At 42.2% G+C, this 15,091-nt stretch overlaps 1 protein-coding gene across 3 annotated transcripts in view; it reads left to right on the top strand.

Moving 5' to 3' along the window:
- Positions 1 to 15,091, top strand: part of pcsk5b (proprotein convertase subtilisin/kexin type 5b) — a 338,718-nt gene that overhangs the window by 165,943 nt on the left and 157,684 nt on the right. For all 3 annotated transcript variants that reach the window (XM_080188893.1, XM_080188895.1, XM_080188894.1), the window contains exons 11-12: positions 7,290 to 7,407; positions 11,506 to 11,694. In XM_080188893.1, the coding sequence (XP_080045019.1) occupies positions 7,290 to 7,407; positions 11,506 to 11,694 (307 nt within the window). The remainder of the gene's footprint in view (positions 1 to 7,289; positions 7,408 to 11,505; positions 11,695 to 15,091) is intronic.

Below are 15,091 nucleotides of genomic sequence, written 5' to 3'. Positions count from 1 at the left end.
CACCAGTCAGTTGAGCAGGACTGTGCTTGGCTGGCTCCATTCTTAGCTGCCCAATTATAACCATAGAATTATTTTCCATACGGTTATAGAACATAGAACATAGAACATAGAACACTACAGCACAAACAGGCCCTTCGGCCCACAAGTTGCGCCGACCACATCACCTACCAACCTACAGACCTATCTATAACCCTCAATCTCATTAAACCCCATATACTCATCCAGAAGTCTTTTAAAAGACCCCAGCGAGTTCGCCTCCACCACCACTGACGGCAGCCGATTCCATTCACTCACCACCCTCTGAGTGAAAAACTTACCCCTAACATCACTTCTGAACCTCCCTCCCCGCACCTTAAATCTGTGTCCTCTCGTAGCGACCATTTCAAACCGGGGAAATAGCCTCTGAGAGTCCACCCTATCTATTCCTCTCAACATTTTGTAAACTTCTATCAGGTCGCCTCTCAACCTTCGTCTCTCCAGGGAAAAGAGTCCCAGCTCCCTCAACCTAACTTCATAAGGCATGCCTCCCAGTCCAGGCAACATCCTTGTAAATCTCCTCTGCACCCTTTCAATAGCTTCTACATCTTTCCTATAGTGAGGCGACCAGAACTGCGCACAATACTCCAAATGAGGCCTGACAAGGGTCTTATAAAGTTCCAGCATTACCTCCCGACTCCTAAACTCAATCCCTCGATTAATGAAGGCCAGTACACCATACGCCTTCTTGACCACCTCCTCCACCTGCGAGGCCGATTTAAGAGTCCTGTGGACCCGGACCCCAAGATCCTTCTGCTCCTCAACACTACTCAGACTTCTGCCCTTAATAGTGTACTCGTTCATCCCGTTGGTTCTGCCAAAATGGACGACAACACATTTATCCGCGTTGAAGTCCATCTGCCACTTCTCCGCCCAGTCCTGCATCCTATCTATGTCCTGCTGCAACTTTTGCCATCCTTCCAGATCATCCACAACACCACCGACCTTCGTGTCATCAGCGAACTTATCTCTGGTGTCTCTAAGGATCCCTTCTAATTCTTATCAAAGCACTATTCTTCAGCGACATCATTCAACAACAAAAACATCAGTTTCCACATTTAGCACATGCAGCTCTCCCTCAGCAGTACCTCTCTCAAACCTCTCCCCCCACCATCTTTATGTTCAGCTTGCTTGCCTCGCATCCAGTTGTGGCAGATGAGAAATTTTCCCAAATTTAAATACTGGGAAGACTAAAGGCGTTCTCCCATCTGGGGCCATGTCCTGTGGTGGCAGTGGGATCTGCGAGTGTGAGAGGGAGATGGGAAATCATGCCGTATTGTCTATCTGGCGTAATTACTTATCAATCCTGGGGTTTATCACTGTCTTCTGTGGTGGGGCAGGCTTCATAGTACACATCCCACTGTCATATTAGGATGTCTTATTTAAAAGGTGATCGACATCACCGACCCACTATTGAAGAAAGAAGATGGGCCTCCTGAGGGAACCAGAGGCTGGAAGATGGACCTCCTCGCTGCAAGATCCATCTGATAGGTGCTTTGCCCACTCACTGCTATCATGTTCCAGGGTCTAGTGTTGCTGATAACTTCCATCTCAAACTCCGGAAGGGGCCAGGTCACCTTCAGAGAAGTCCCAACGTCTGCATGCCACATTGGTCCAGACATGTTCTGGACCGGTGTGTTATCCTGCTTGCGTTGTTGAGAATTGGTTATGTGCAACCTTCATCTGCATCCCATTGGTAGGATGCAAACTGGCTTGATGCCAGCTGCCAGTGGGATTCCTGATACACCATGGCAGGCAGCATTGGAAGACCCCATTGTAATTGCATATCAGGGGTAACCAACTTTTGGGCCTCCTACCAAATTTTATCCCCTTCCCACTCCCTGCCATTGATCCCAACGGTGGCGTCATGGGAGAACTCTGCCCATTGTTTTTGGCCCCCAATATAAACTCTGCTGCCTAGCCATCAACTCCATTCCTATCTCTGGAAACTCTAATTGGATTGTTTGCAATCTTGATGTCATATTTGACCCCATGATGAGCCCATATGCCACATCATCATTAACATAGCCTGATTTCATCTCCATACCATTGCCTCCCTCAGATCATCATCTGCCCATCCATGCCTTTGTTACTTTGAGAATTGACCATTTTTCTCTGCACATCTTTTTTTCTTTACTCCTTTATGGCACTCTTTAATGCTTCCTCCTTTGACGAAGCTTTTGGCCATCTGTGCTAATATTGTATGACTGTGTCACATTTATTTTTGTAACTCTCCTGTGAAGCACCTTGAGAGGTTTTAGTACATCGAAGAAGTTATATAATTCTGAGTTGTTTTACTTTGTGTCCAATAACATTGGATTGCATCATTCCGCTGCTTTAGGAAATTAGACTGATATGTCAGATAAGCCCAGCTGATCTGATGAGAGGTGCCCAAACAGCATAAAACTGGCAGTCACACTTTTAATCCTCGCATTAATTTTAAATGCGTCAGCACTGCTACTTCAGGCCATGGTTCCTATGTGGACAAGTTCATTTGTGACGCAATGGTTGAATGTCACAACTCGCGCCATATTTCCAGTTTACAAGCTGTTGCAATATTGTTTTGATCTGGGAGGCAGAATGGTGTTATAACTGGTGTTTCCTGAAATAGAGGGAATGATGTCAGACCCAAACAGTACAGCTGGAAGGAATGGCCTTGGTCTCTTGGTAGCTTTGAAATTTCCCACTAAGTAGTTATTTTCTTTCCTGAAAATGAAGGCCTGTTTATGCGTATGTCCAGCTGGAAGCCAAACCCTTGCATGTGGGACCTTTTGAAGTTTATTTCTTTCAGACAGCCAAACATCAGCTGTCTGGGAAGTCTTCCCCATGGCAACCATAGTTCCTGACGTGATATGTTTTGTCTCGACTGATGGTATTTCATATGAGAGAAATACTTCAGGCATGCCATGTATGATTTGCAATGAATGCTGTTTCTAGTATATTATTAATCTTGACATTTGCATTTTAATTACTATTTGCTGAAGTTTTCAATTGACTTGTCTAAGCTTTTTAAATTAGAAAAAGAATATCTTTGTTAACTCCTTAAGCGTTGAAGTTTCTTTCTCCGACCCAAATGAATTTACTTAACGATACAATGCCCAAGTCAGTAGTAACATGTGTATTTTTAAATCTTTGTTGAATAGGGATCTCCTTTAAGCAGTACGCACATTGAATTATTGCACTTGAGCCATTGAGCTTTGAGCCATAAATTTTCACCTTTGCTTCCTCTTAGAGGTGTTGAATCATACTATTGAATTGTTCCCAGAGTATTCGCATTCCACTCATCTCGCGTACTCTATGCCCACCAAAATAAAATTCCAATTTCTCACTGAGATATCTTTATTGGTTTCTTAGCAATTGTTTTGCATCTCACCCAAGTGGCAATCCTTCATGCTTCTGTCTAGAGTTTAATGTTGGTAGTCTATTCAACTGTGAGGGATAGAATTGAAGCTTACTTGATTCCTTCAAGATGTCTGTGTGCTGGAATTTTCTAGCAGGGATTATCATTTGGGAGTGGAATCTTTGGATTTTTTGTTTTTGTTTTTGTTTTCCTCTAATCCTGGAATACTAACGATAGTTGTAACATTTAAGCCAATTGGAGAAAATAAACTCACCTAACGTTTTATTTATCAAATTGCTTCCACATCTGCACAGCATGTAAAAACTTTTAGTAGATGAAAGTCTGTTTTAGTTTCCACATTGCTTGTGAAGCATGTGCTGAAAATAGCAACAGGAACATAACTTTTAACAACAATGCAAAATGGTCTTAATGTTCTAATTGAACATAATTTTCTAATTCTGATTACTGCCAAAATTGAATGAGGTATTTTTGAATTATTATGGGAAGTGAGAATGGTGTAAAAGAATCGAGGGAGATGAAGGCAGAATTTTCTGGCAGGCATCGAGTTCACATCTGAGGCCCTCCCAACTGCCCATTACTCCGGAATCAGCCAATTAACAGGTCAGCTGCAGGGGCCTTGTCTAATTATAGATGGCAGATGGGTTGTGTAGCTGGGAAGCCCAATTGGAATAACGAAGGTTGTGGGCAGCAAACAGCTTGACTAGGAGACATCGTGCTGTCCAATGTAATTGGGAGGCCACAAACCGCTGAAGATATCTAAAAATTGTTAAAAGCACAACTGCTAGACTGCAATTGTGCAGACTGCAACCAAGAGGCTGTTTCAGGAGAATTTGTGGGCTCAATTTACGCTGAGGGTATTCAGGCATCAGTAATTTGGCTATTAAGTGGCACAATAACGATTGCCTGCCTCATTGGACTTCGGTTGACTTTCTTCCCTTCACACCCCTGGGAAATTTCTTGCAGAGATTGGAATGCATCAAGAACATTCCCTATTTGCCACCCCATCACCTTAGGGCTTTCTAACAAGATTCCTAACATTGCAAACTTTTTCCGACCCTGCCCTGCCAGCGTGATGATATGGACCACACCTGCAGATTTTCTATGTGCAGCCAGTCAGCTGCACACCAGTTTTCTTGTCTCAGTCAAAACTCAACAAGAATGAGAAATATTTGTCTGTAATAGTGATATTGTAGTGATGTCTCCTTTAGGGAGACCTTGGGATATCATTAAGTGAACCTACTGAACATGAACAGCCATGGTAGAAAGTAAGCTCCAAAAGGACCCCTTTGTTGAGATGCTACTTGAGCATGTCTCTTAGCAAATGGACTGTGCTCTTTAAAAGGAACCTTGAAATGATGAGGATTTTAAGTTTGCCCATTCTTTTTAAATGGGTCAAGATCACTTATAGAATATTCCATTTTTAAAGTCCTCACACTTACTATAAATTGAAGGACTCTGCCAGTAGATCATATTGTAGAAACCCTATGGTACAGAAGTAGGCCATTCAGCCCATTGAGCCTGCACCAAACCTCTGACAGAGCATGCTACCTAGGCCCTATCCCCGTAATCCTATGTATTTTCCCCCTAATTCTCACATTGTGGTTACTCTAAGGTAATTTTTGATGCCAATCCACCTAACCTGCACATCTTTGGACTTTGAGAGGAAACTGGAGCACCCAGAGGAAGCCCACACAGACATGGGGAGAATGTGCAAACTCCACACAGACAGTCACCCAAGGCCAGAATCAAGTCCAGGTCCCTGGCACTTTGAGGCAGCAGTGCTAACCACTGTGCCACCATTGCCACCTATAAAAATTTCATGTCTCCCATCAGGAATTGAACCCTGTCGCCTGTACGACAGGCAGAGAGACTAACCACTATCCTAATGAGGAACTCGTACCTCACTAATGAGGAATCGGGCTGCTCTATCTTGTCTTATCCATTTCTTTATTGTTTAAGAAATAAGCTATTTTAGAGCAAGCTAACGCCCTTTTTAGAAGAACCAAGCTTTGCTTGAAAACAGTTTGCCATAGTTAATGAAAAACCAATATAAATGAGTAAAATAAATATAATTAGTTTGGAGTCAGGCTGCAAGGTTGGCTAAAGTGCATGAGGGTTTAAAAAACCCCAGCCTAGTTTTGAATACTTTTCAATGATGCTATGTAATAAAGGATCGGAGTCCATCTGGTCCCATTTGAAGAGTAGGACAGTTATAATGAGAGAAACAAGATTGAAGAATGATTTCCTTAGATTCGTGGTGAAAGGTGTAGATTTGACAGCTGAAAACAAATATCAACTGCATATTCTCAGGTGGGTAACCAGTGCCTGGCGCATGTACTGAGAATAAGGCATCTGAATAAGTGTGAGGTGATTCACTTTGGTAAGAATAACAGGAATACAGAATATAGGGCGAATGGAAGGACTCTTAGCAGTGTTGATGAGCAGAGAGATCTCGGGGTACATGTGCATAGCTCCCTGAAAGTTGGCACCCAGGTTGATAAGGTTGTTAAGAAGGCGTACGGTGTGTTAGCTTTTATTGGTAGAGGGATTGAATTTCGGAGCCGTGAGGTCATGTTACAATTGTACAAAACTCTGGTGTGGCCACACTTGGAGTATTGTGTACAGTTCTGGTCGCCGCATTATAAGAAAGATGTGGAAGCATTGGAAAGGGTGCAGAGGAGGTTTACCAGGATGTTGCCTGGTATGGTGGGAAGGTCTTATAAGGAAAGGCTGAGGGACTTGAGGTTATTTTCATTGGAGAGAAGAAGGTTACGAGGTGACCTGATTGAGGCATACAAGATGATCAAAGGATTGGATAAGGTGGACAGTGAGAGCCTTTTACCTCAGATGGTGATGGCTAACACAAGGGGACATAGCTTTAAATTAAGGTGTGGTAATTATAGGACAGATGTCAGAGGTAGGTTCTTTACTCAGAGGGTAGTAAGGTCGTGGAATGCCCTGCCTGCAGCAGTTGTGGACTCGCCAACTTTAAGGGCATTCAAATGATCTGTGGGTAGGCATATGGATAACATTGGAATAGTTTAGGTTAGAGGGTCATTAGATTGGTTCCACTGGTTGGTGCAACATCGAGGGCTGAAGGGCCTGTACTGCGCTGTAATGTTCTATGTTCTATGTTCTATGAATATGAAGGATTGACATTTGTCCTGTTCAAGGCTTCTCATTTGATGAGAGTACAATTTTTAAACTCAAAATTAATTAATGGTTCAAAGTTGTCATGGGTTTATTTCCATTGTTATATTGGAACAAGCGCACTGAGTGGATTAATGAAATTTGTTTGTTGGTTGGAAGGGTGGAATGAGAAATCGACTTTGTGTGTAGCTGATGTTGTGCAACGTTGCCAACACTTGCTCAGCATGCAACAAAAAACTAGGACCAATTCCCACCTTCAGACCACTGTTGAATTCCCATCTATCTTGTAGATGAGATGTGAATTCCACTTTGCCTATGGCTACAGGTCATAGTTGTCAGAATTTATGATCAGGCGCTAAAGGGTAAATTTACTTCAGATTCAATGACCAGAAGTATTGGTGCCTGATTAAATTGGATATACTTTGAACTGTCTTTTTAATAACTTTGGAATTAAGTGGTGATGCAGATGGGCACCCTGGAAAATCAATCTTGAAAGATTTGTTTATTACTACAATTAAAGCAATTAATATGATTTACCAACAGCTGCTGGCAAGAGAGTAATTCTAATGGTTATGCATTTTAGTCTTAAGACTGGTGCCTGCATTACTTAGGAGGGGAAGAACTGGAATATAGTAGTGGTATACATGCACCATGTGATTTAGCATGATCAAGGTGAAGTGAGGAGAGCTGCCTTTTCTTTTCTCTTGAAAGGCAGTTACTGACAGAATTTCCATGTTAACAGTGAGCCACCTGTATGGATTTGGATTAATGGACGCAGAAGCCATGGTAAAGGAAGCAGAGCGCTGGAAATCAGTCCCATCCCAGCATATCTGTGTGGAGAATCCAGACAAACAAAGCAGGTACTGAATATGTGTGAATGAAAGATATATGGAGGAACATGATTGGCTAATGCTTTTCAAAGCTCTATTTTGTTGCGGTAACCTAATTAAAGTAACTATTTTGCTTGATTTTCTTTTTGGTCTTCATATTATGCTTTTAACTTAAGTTCCTTTTGCAGTAACATGAATGGGCTAATTATATTGCATAAATTTGTTTTGACTCTGCTGGGTTGTTAATATGACAGGTAGGTTTAAATTGTTTTTTCTTTGTTGTAGCTGAGTTATGTAAACCAACCAGACTCATTTTGACTGAATTGAAATTCTAGTAGACATTTAAAAATATTCTAATATTTCAAAAGGTAACAAATACAGACTATGCATGAAGAATGATGCCAGTTAGTAAATGGGTTTGAAATCAAAGATTCAGTGTGATTGGCAAAATGGGATAATTTGAGTGTAGCTGAGGCACATGCTTTTATTTTGAGTACTGTTGAGGGAATGGTTTTATGGAACATTTTTAAATACCCCCATTGGAATTTAGGTGTTGGCCTTGCCATTTTGCTGCAATGCAAAGATTAAGGCCATTCACATGTAAACAAATTTTATAAAACAGCACAGCATCCATATTAAATTTTGTCCTGGGATAGCGATTGGACAACAACCCCACTGACATTTTGTTCTCTTTCTTCATTTGCTGCTTTTTCTCCCCCTAATTTGTTAACCATTCAATGTGATAATGGGCAAAAGCACTTGCTGCAAATTGAGACCTAGATCCACCCCAGGCTACTGGGTTATAAATGGGTTTCTTGGGTGGTGGAAAAGTCAGGCTTAAAATTACATTCAAAAACATGAAAGTGATTGCACATAGAATGTATTCAATTTCACATGCCTTATTTTTCAAAGGGAATTGATGACCAAAGTTCAGAGAATAGCAGCAAAAACCATTATTGAATGCAGAATCATAAAGGGATAAGCAATATCTGGGAAAGTCTGCTTTTCAAAGTGTACGCTATTTGATGAGCAAAACAACATAAATGGGCCTCTTAAAAATAATTTTATTGATTTGAAAACTTTGATGCTAAGTCTATCGCACACTAAGCAAAGGGAAGCCAGCAGCAGGATGCATTCTTTTGCATTCTAGAGCAGTACTAGGACAAACAACAGAGATCTTAACTTTAAGTTGGTCCGAGAGCTATTTCTTCATGAATCCCAGGGATCCATACGTTATTGTAATTTCTAGAGATGAACCAGTAGGTCTGCTCTGCCTGTGCTGGCCCTATGCTAGAGAAAGTCGTAATTGGGCTTCTTTCCATGTCAGATACAGAGCCAATTTTGGCTTAAAAGATGCAACGTTCTCTGTTTTACTTAATCCCTTAGCAAAATATTCCCTGCTCAAACAACCCATTGCATTAAGATAAGTCTCCTAACCTGTTTCATCGTGTTTAGTAACTTTGGAATTGTTGTCTTCTCATCACTGAGTTTCCAACCAAAGAAGTCAAGCATATAAGGAAAGACTGTCAAAACCCTTTGTAATTTTAAAAAGCATTATTACATCGTTACTTGCCCTTCCCTTCCCCTCAGAAATAAATTTGTGAAATGTCCTTAATTTTTCAGCATGTCTAAATGCATTTCAGTCAGTTCATACTTTTGGAAATGTATTTGTGGGACGGAGTGTAAAATTATCTGCCCAAAAAGAATGATATTAAAAATAAGATTTGTTAAAGATTCAGAAAAGGTATCTTTTGTTTCATATTGGTTATCTTGCATCCTATGAGGAAAAAAAAAACAAAATTTATGTGCCAAATTTTCACCTGGGTGCAGATGTTTGTGTGCGAATGCCCACACTAGATTTTTTTTTGGAAGAAATCTTGATTTTCTCCACATTTTCGACCGCATGTCATTTTCCTCTGGCCTTATCGTAGGTTGGGTGTACCTAGTGTGCAACACGCACACCCACAGGAAATTGCATCAGTCTAAAACCCAACTGGTAAAGAGTGGTGTGCACAAGGCAGTCCTCAGTTCTCAAGAGACTTTGAGGTGAGTGCAACAAAGCCTTTCTGCCATAGTGCTGTGCTGCTCCTGATGCACTGTTCACCACTCTGCTGGGGCAGACCAGTTCCTGCTGTCCATCTCCATGCTGTGCTGGTCTTCATGGGCAGCATTGTGTTGCTGGACCCATGCACCCTTGTGTCACCATTCAGATCAAGTACAACACCTGGGCTTCGGGACGTTAGAGGTCTCTTTCCTCCTGGTGCCACACGCCAGTGTCTATCTGGACACCACTGTGCAAGTATCATGCAGCCACCATTAAAAAAAATTGAAGTTTGACCAGGGGTGGCATGCAAGGTGAGGCTAGGGATGGTGGCCTGAAGAAAGTGGGGGGAAAGCGGAGAGGCTAGAAGATAGATGAAGAAGAGGAACATTAGAAGCCGGAGGGAAAACTAACGAAGAGAAGCTGAACTCTGACAGTGCTGCATGAAAATCTGTCATACAGGGAGATCAAAGGGATACTGTATCGTTGGGTTGGCAACATCCTGCATGGTCTGGTGAAGACAGGTGGGCTGGAGAGAGCAAAGTATGTGCACTGGTCTGATATTCAACTGTGGTACTGGATCCTCCAAACTTACCAGCTGACAGTGGGAAGTCAAATTTGCTGCCAGTCTTCCAGGTGTTTCAGAGGGGTTAATGAGGTTCTGAGCATAGAATCTGTGATCCCAGCTTTCTGAAAAGAAAGGTGTGGCCAGAGTTGCCTGTCACCACACAGTCTCAAAAACAGAGCAGAGAATTCCACCCTATATTTGTAATGTGTTATCTTTGTTTATAAATCTAAAAGGCACTTAAAGTATTGCAACCTTTCCTCCTTGGTTTTTGGGTCCAGTATCAATGAGAGTGCTTTTGAATTCACGGTTTTGCTAGACTGTTGGAGGATGCATAGAGGTGGCATGGGGGAACGTGAGGTGACATGGGATGGATGGGGAGATCAGAGGTGAGGTTTGAGGTTTTTAAACAATGTTGGGAGCTATACTGCTGTGCTGGAGAACCAAGATCTCTAACAGGAGCTTTCTAACAGATCCACCCCTATACCTATGACAATCCTTTGTAAAGTTACACATAGGTCAGGTGTGTATTTTGCCACATTATTCTCTTCTGATTTTTTTGGAGTGGATGAAACGATTAAAGTGAATTTATGTTAGCAAACTAAATATTGGGGTGATGAAATATTTCTAAATTTAGGGACATTTTTTCTGTTAGATTAATTTGGGGTATAAACAATGGCTTCGTAGTATAGAAGTTGAATACAGTTGAAAAGAGAGACAAGTTGCCAAATTTTCTGCTGGAGAATAAATCATGGTGATTGTTTGAAATTTTGCATTCCTCTGTTTGCCCTGATGAGTGCAAAGTAAAAACTTCAGCAACCAACTCTTTTCCACAATATTTTGGGTCCAGTTGTTATGACAAAGGATGTTGGAAATTGAATGCAAAGTTTAGTGGGGTAGTTAATAGTAAATAACTAAATATTTTCAAATTGCAAATTTCATTGAAACAATACCATAGAACCATTGAAACCCTACAGTGCAGAAAGAGGCCATTTGGCCCATCGAGTTTGTACCGACCACAATCCCACCCAGACCCTACCCCCATATCCCTACTCGCTAATCCCTCTAACCTATGCATCTCTAGACACTAAGGGGCAATTTTAGCATGGCCAATCAACCTAACCCCCACATCTTTGGACTGTGGGAGGAAACCGGAGCACCCGGAGGAAACCCATGCAGACATGAGGAGAATGTGCAAACTCCACACAGACAGTGACCCAAGCTGGGAATTGAACCCAGGTCCCTGGAGCTGTGAAGCAGCAGTGCTAACCCAATGTTGGTTCATTGACTTTTTCAAAAATAAGCGTGGAGATTTCCTGAAGCAAATGGTAGGAATAAAATGTTTGTGTGAACAGCCTGTTATCAAAGACGCTTGCTGCCATTTTTGCTTCATATTACTCAAATTCTTGTCATTGTTGCCGAGCAACAGTTTAGAGTTGGCCTCATCTCTAAGACAGTTAGCCAATGCTGAAGTATTCCGCCTGTACAATCTAATCTAATCTAATTGACTTTCTTGCTGCAGAACTATTCGCCCTGAGCACCATGTGAGAGCAGTGTACAAAGCCACTGGCTGTTTTGACAATGGAAACCACCGTGTGATTTACCTGGAGCATGTTGTTGTTCGAGTTACCATTGCACATCCTCGCCGAGGTGACCTGGCAATATACCTGACCTCTCCATCTGGAACAAAGTCCCAGCTCCTATCCAACAGGTATTTGCATTCACAGTATCAGCTAGGTTTAATTCCTTGACTTATAACCAATGCCATGCTATGTTCTGATCAATAATTGCTGTTAAGAATGAGTTCACAGATTCAAGTTAATGCTGCATTGGCAAGAAACGAGAACACTTCAGGACAACATAACAGCGTCTTTGTTCTATTAAAAATGATGCTATTTTATCTCTGGCATTGGCTTCTGATGAAGGAATTGATTTTACTCTTCAAAGTTCAAAAGTTCAGCACACATATCTACAGTCACTATGGAAGAAAGAAGTTGTGCATGACTTGATTTGATTTCTTATTGTCACATGTATTAGTATGCACTGAAAAGTATTGTTTCTTACTCACTACAGAGACAAAGCATACCATATCTAGAGAAGTAAAGGAGAGAATGCAGAATGTAGTATTACGTTCATAGCTAGGGTGTTGAGAAAGATCAATTTAATACGAGATTGGTCCATTCAAAAGTCTGGCAGCGGGAAGAAGCTGCTCTTGAGTAAGTTGGTACATGTCCTCAGACTTTTGTATCTTTTTCCTGACAGAGGAAGGTGAAAGAGAGAATATCCAGAGTGCAGGGGTTCCTTGATTGTGCTGGCTGCTTTTCTGAAGCAGCAGGAAGCGCAGAGAAAGAGTCAATTAATGGGAGGCTGGTTTGCGCGTTGGACTGGACTTTGTTCATGATCCTTTGAAATTTTTTGCAGTCTTGGCCAGAGCAGGAGCCATATGAAGCTGTGATGCAACCAGAAGGAATGCTTTCTATGTTGCATCTGTAAAAGTTAGAGTCGTAATGGACATGCCAAATTCCCTTAGCCTCCAGAGAAAGTAAAGGCATTTGTGGGGTTTCTTAACTATGGCATTGGCGTGGAAGGACCAGGTCAGGTTACTGGTGACCTGGATGTCTAGGAACCTGAAGCACTCAACCATTGCTACTTCGTTCCCATTGATGTTGACAGGCATGTCCTCCACTACGCTTCCTGAGGTTAATGACTATCTCCTTCATTTTGTTGACATTGAGAGATTATTCTCTTCGTGCCAGAGATTGCAGAATTCTTAGGGTGGGCAGTGGTTGGTTGGGCGTAGTTTATTGTTGGAGGACAAATTGGTGAAGCCCTGACGCAATTTGAACATATGGATGAGAATTTTAAATTGGTAGCAATGGATAATCAGGAGCTGCTGTAGATAGGATACATGTTTTTGATGAAGTAATGTTCATGGAGTTTGGGAGAGTAGCCAGGAGAGCATTGGAATAGCTGAGTCTGGAGATAACAAATTAATGGATGAGGTTTCAACATGAGTGCTTTGAGGCAGATGAACTAAGAAGTACTTTCACTCCAAATGCCTGATGATGATCAACTCCATTTATAATGGAATTTAAGGTTCAACTCAAGGTCATATAAAACCTTTTTTAGCTCAGATCTTCAGGTCGTCATTGGTCTCTGGTGTAGTCCCGGAGGATTGGAGGATAGCGAATGTTGTCCCATTGTTTAAGAAGGGGAACAGAGACTTTGCCGGGAATTATAGACCGGTGAGTCTTACTTCTGTTGTGGGCAAGGTTTTAGAAAAAATTATTAGGGATAGGATTTATAGTTATTTGGAGTGTAATGAATTGATTAGAAATAGTCAGCATGGTTTTGTAGCAGGTAGGTCGTGCCTTACTAACCTTATTGAGTTTTTTGAGAAGGTGACCAAAGAGGTGGATGGGGGTAAGGCAGTTGACGTGGTATACATGGATTTTAGTAAGGCGTTCGATAAGGTTCACCATGGTAGGCTTCTGCAGAAAATGCAGATGTATGGGATTGTGGGTAATCTAGGAAGTTGGATCAGGAATTGGCTATCAGATAGGAGACAGAGGGTGGTGGTGGATGGTAAATATTCATCATGGAGTGCAGTTACGAGTGGTGTGCCTCAGGGATCTGTTTTGGGGCCACTGTTGTTTGTAATTTTTATTAATGATCTGGATGAGGGTATAGTTGGGTGGATTAGTAAATTTGCTGATGACACCAAAGTTGGAGGTGTGGTAGATTGTGAGGAAGGGTGTCATAGTCTGCAGGGAGACTTAGATAGGTTGCAGAGCTGGGCCGAGAGGTGGCGGATGGAATTTAATGCGGAGAAGTGTGAGGTAATTCACTTTGGTAGGAGCAACAGATGTGTCGAGTATAGGGCTAACGGGAGGACTTTGAATAGTGTGGATGAACAGAGGGATCTAGGTGTGTGTGTACATAGATCCCTGAAAGTTGGGAATCAAGTAGATAAGGTTGTCAAGAAGGCATACGGTGTCTTGGCGTTTATTGGTAGGGGGATTGAATTTAGGAGTCGCAGCGTCATGTTGCAACTGTACACTACTCTAGTGCGGCCGCACTTGGAGTACTGTGTGCAGTTCTGGTCCCCGCATTACAAGAAGGATGTGGAGGCGTTGGAGAGGGTGCAGAGGAGGTTTACTAGGATGTTGCCTGGTATGGTGGGGAGGTCCTATGAGGAGAGACTGAGGGATCTAGGGTTGTTTTCGTTGGGAAGAAGGCGGCTAAGAGGGGATCTTATTGAAACATATAAGATGATTAGGGGTTTAGATAGGGTGGATAGTGATAGCCTTTTTCCTCGGATGGAGAAAGCTAGCACGAGGGGGCATGACTTTAAATTAAGGGGGGGTAGCTACAGGACGGATGTCAGGGGTAGGTTCTTTACCCAGCGGGTGGTGAGGGATTGGAATGCCCTGCCTGCTGCAGTTGTAGATGCGTCTAGTTTGGGGGCGTTTAAGAGATCTCTGGATAGGTTTATGGACGAAAAGGGATTGGTATAGGCTAGTGGGTCATTGTTTTTGTAACTGGTCGGCGCAACATCGTGGGCCGAAGGGCCTGTTCTGCGCTGTAATGTTCTATGTTCTATGTTCTATGATTGGGAACTATTGGATTTAACTCAAATATGGCAATGCCGGAGATGATGGTGTCCACATTCATCTGGAGAACATTACATTTCATCCGAGACTAGAAATTGGCTAGGCTGATAACCCTGAGGCAATGAGGGTTAAGAAAGCTGGTAGTAAAGATAGAGTTATCAGTGGTATATTGCAACCTGATTTCTTTCAGAAGATGTTGTGAAGGAGGAGATGAGAGATAGGTAGTTAGATAAAACACTGCAGGGCTGGTAAAATAAACCATTGCTGGAGAAGTTCTGGCAGTCCTTGGATAGATGAAGGTAGATCCAATCATGTTTGGTTTCACTCGACTGGACAGCAGCGGATATACATTGAATGAGATTGGTGTGAGCAATCATCTCATGATGTAGACAATCAGGATTCCCACGGTTTCAGAAACCAAACTGTAGCACTGGATGTTTTGTGCAACATGCCACTCAGTTCCATTCATAAGGAAGATTTCTGTTTAAGGAATGG

This window comes from Carcharhinus amblyrhynchos, chromosome 5, assembly GCF_965287045.1.
Source record: "Carcharhinus amblyrhynchos chromosome 5, sCarAmb.v2.hapA, whole genome shotgun sequence".
Lineage (NCBI taxonomy): Eukaryota > Metazoa > Chordata > Chondrichthyes > Carcharhiniformes > Carcharhinidae > Carcharhinus > Carcharhinus amblyrhynchos.
Note: the sequence above shows the minus strand (reverse complement) of the source record. Positions and strands in the feature narration are given on the sequence as shown.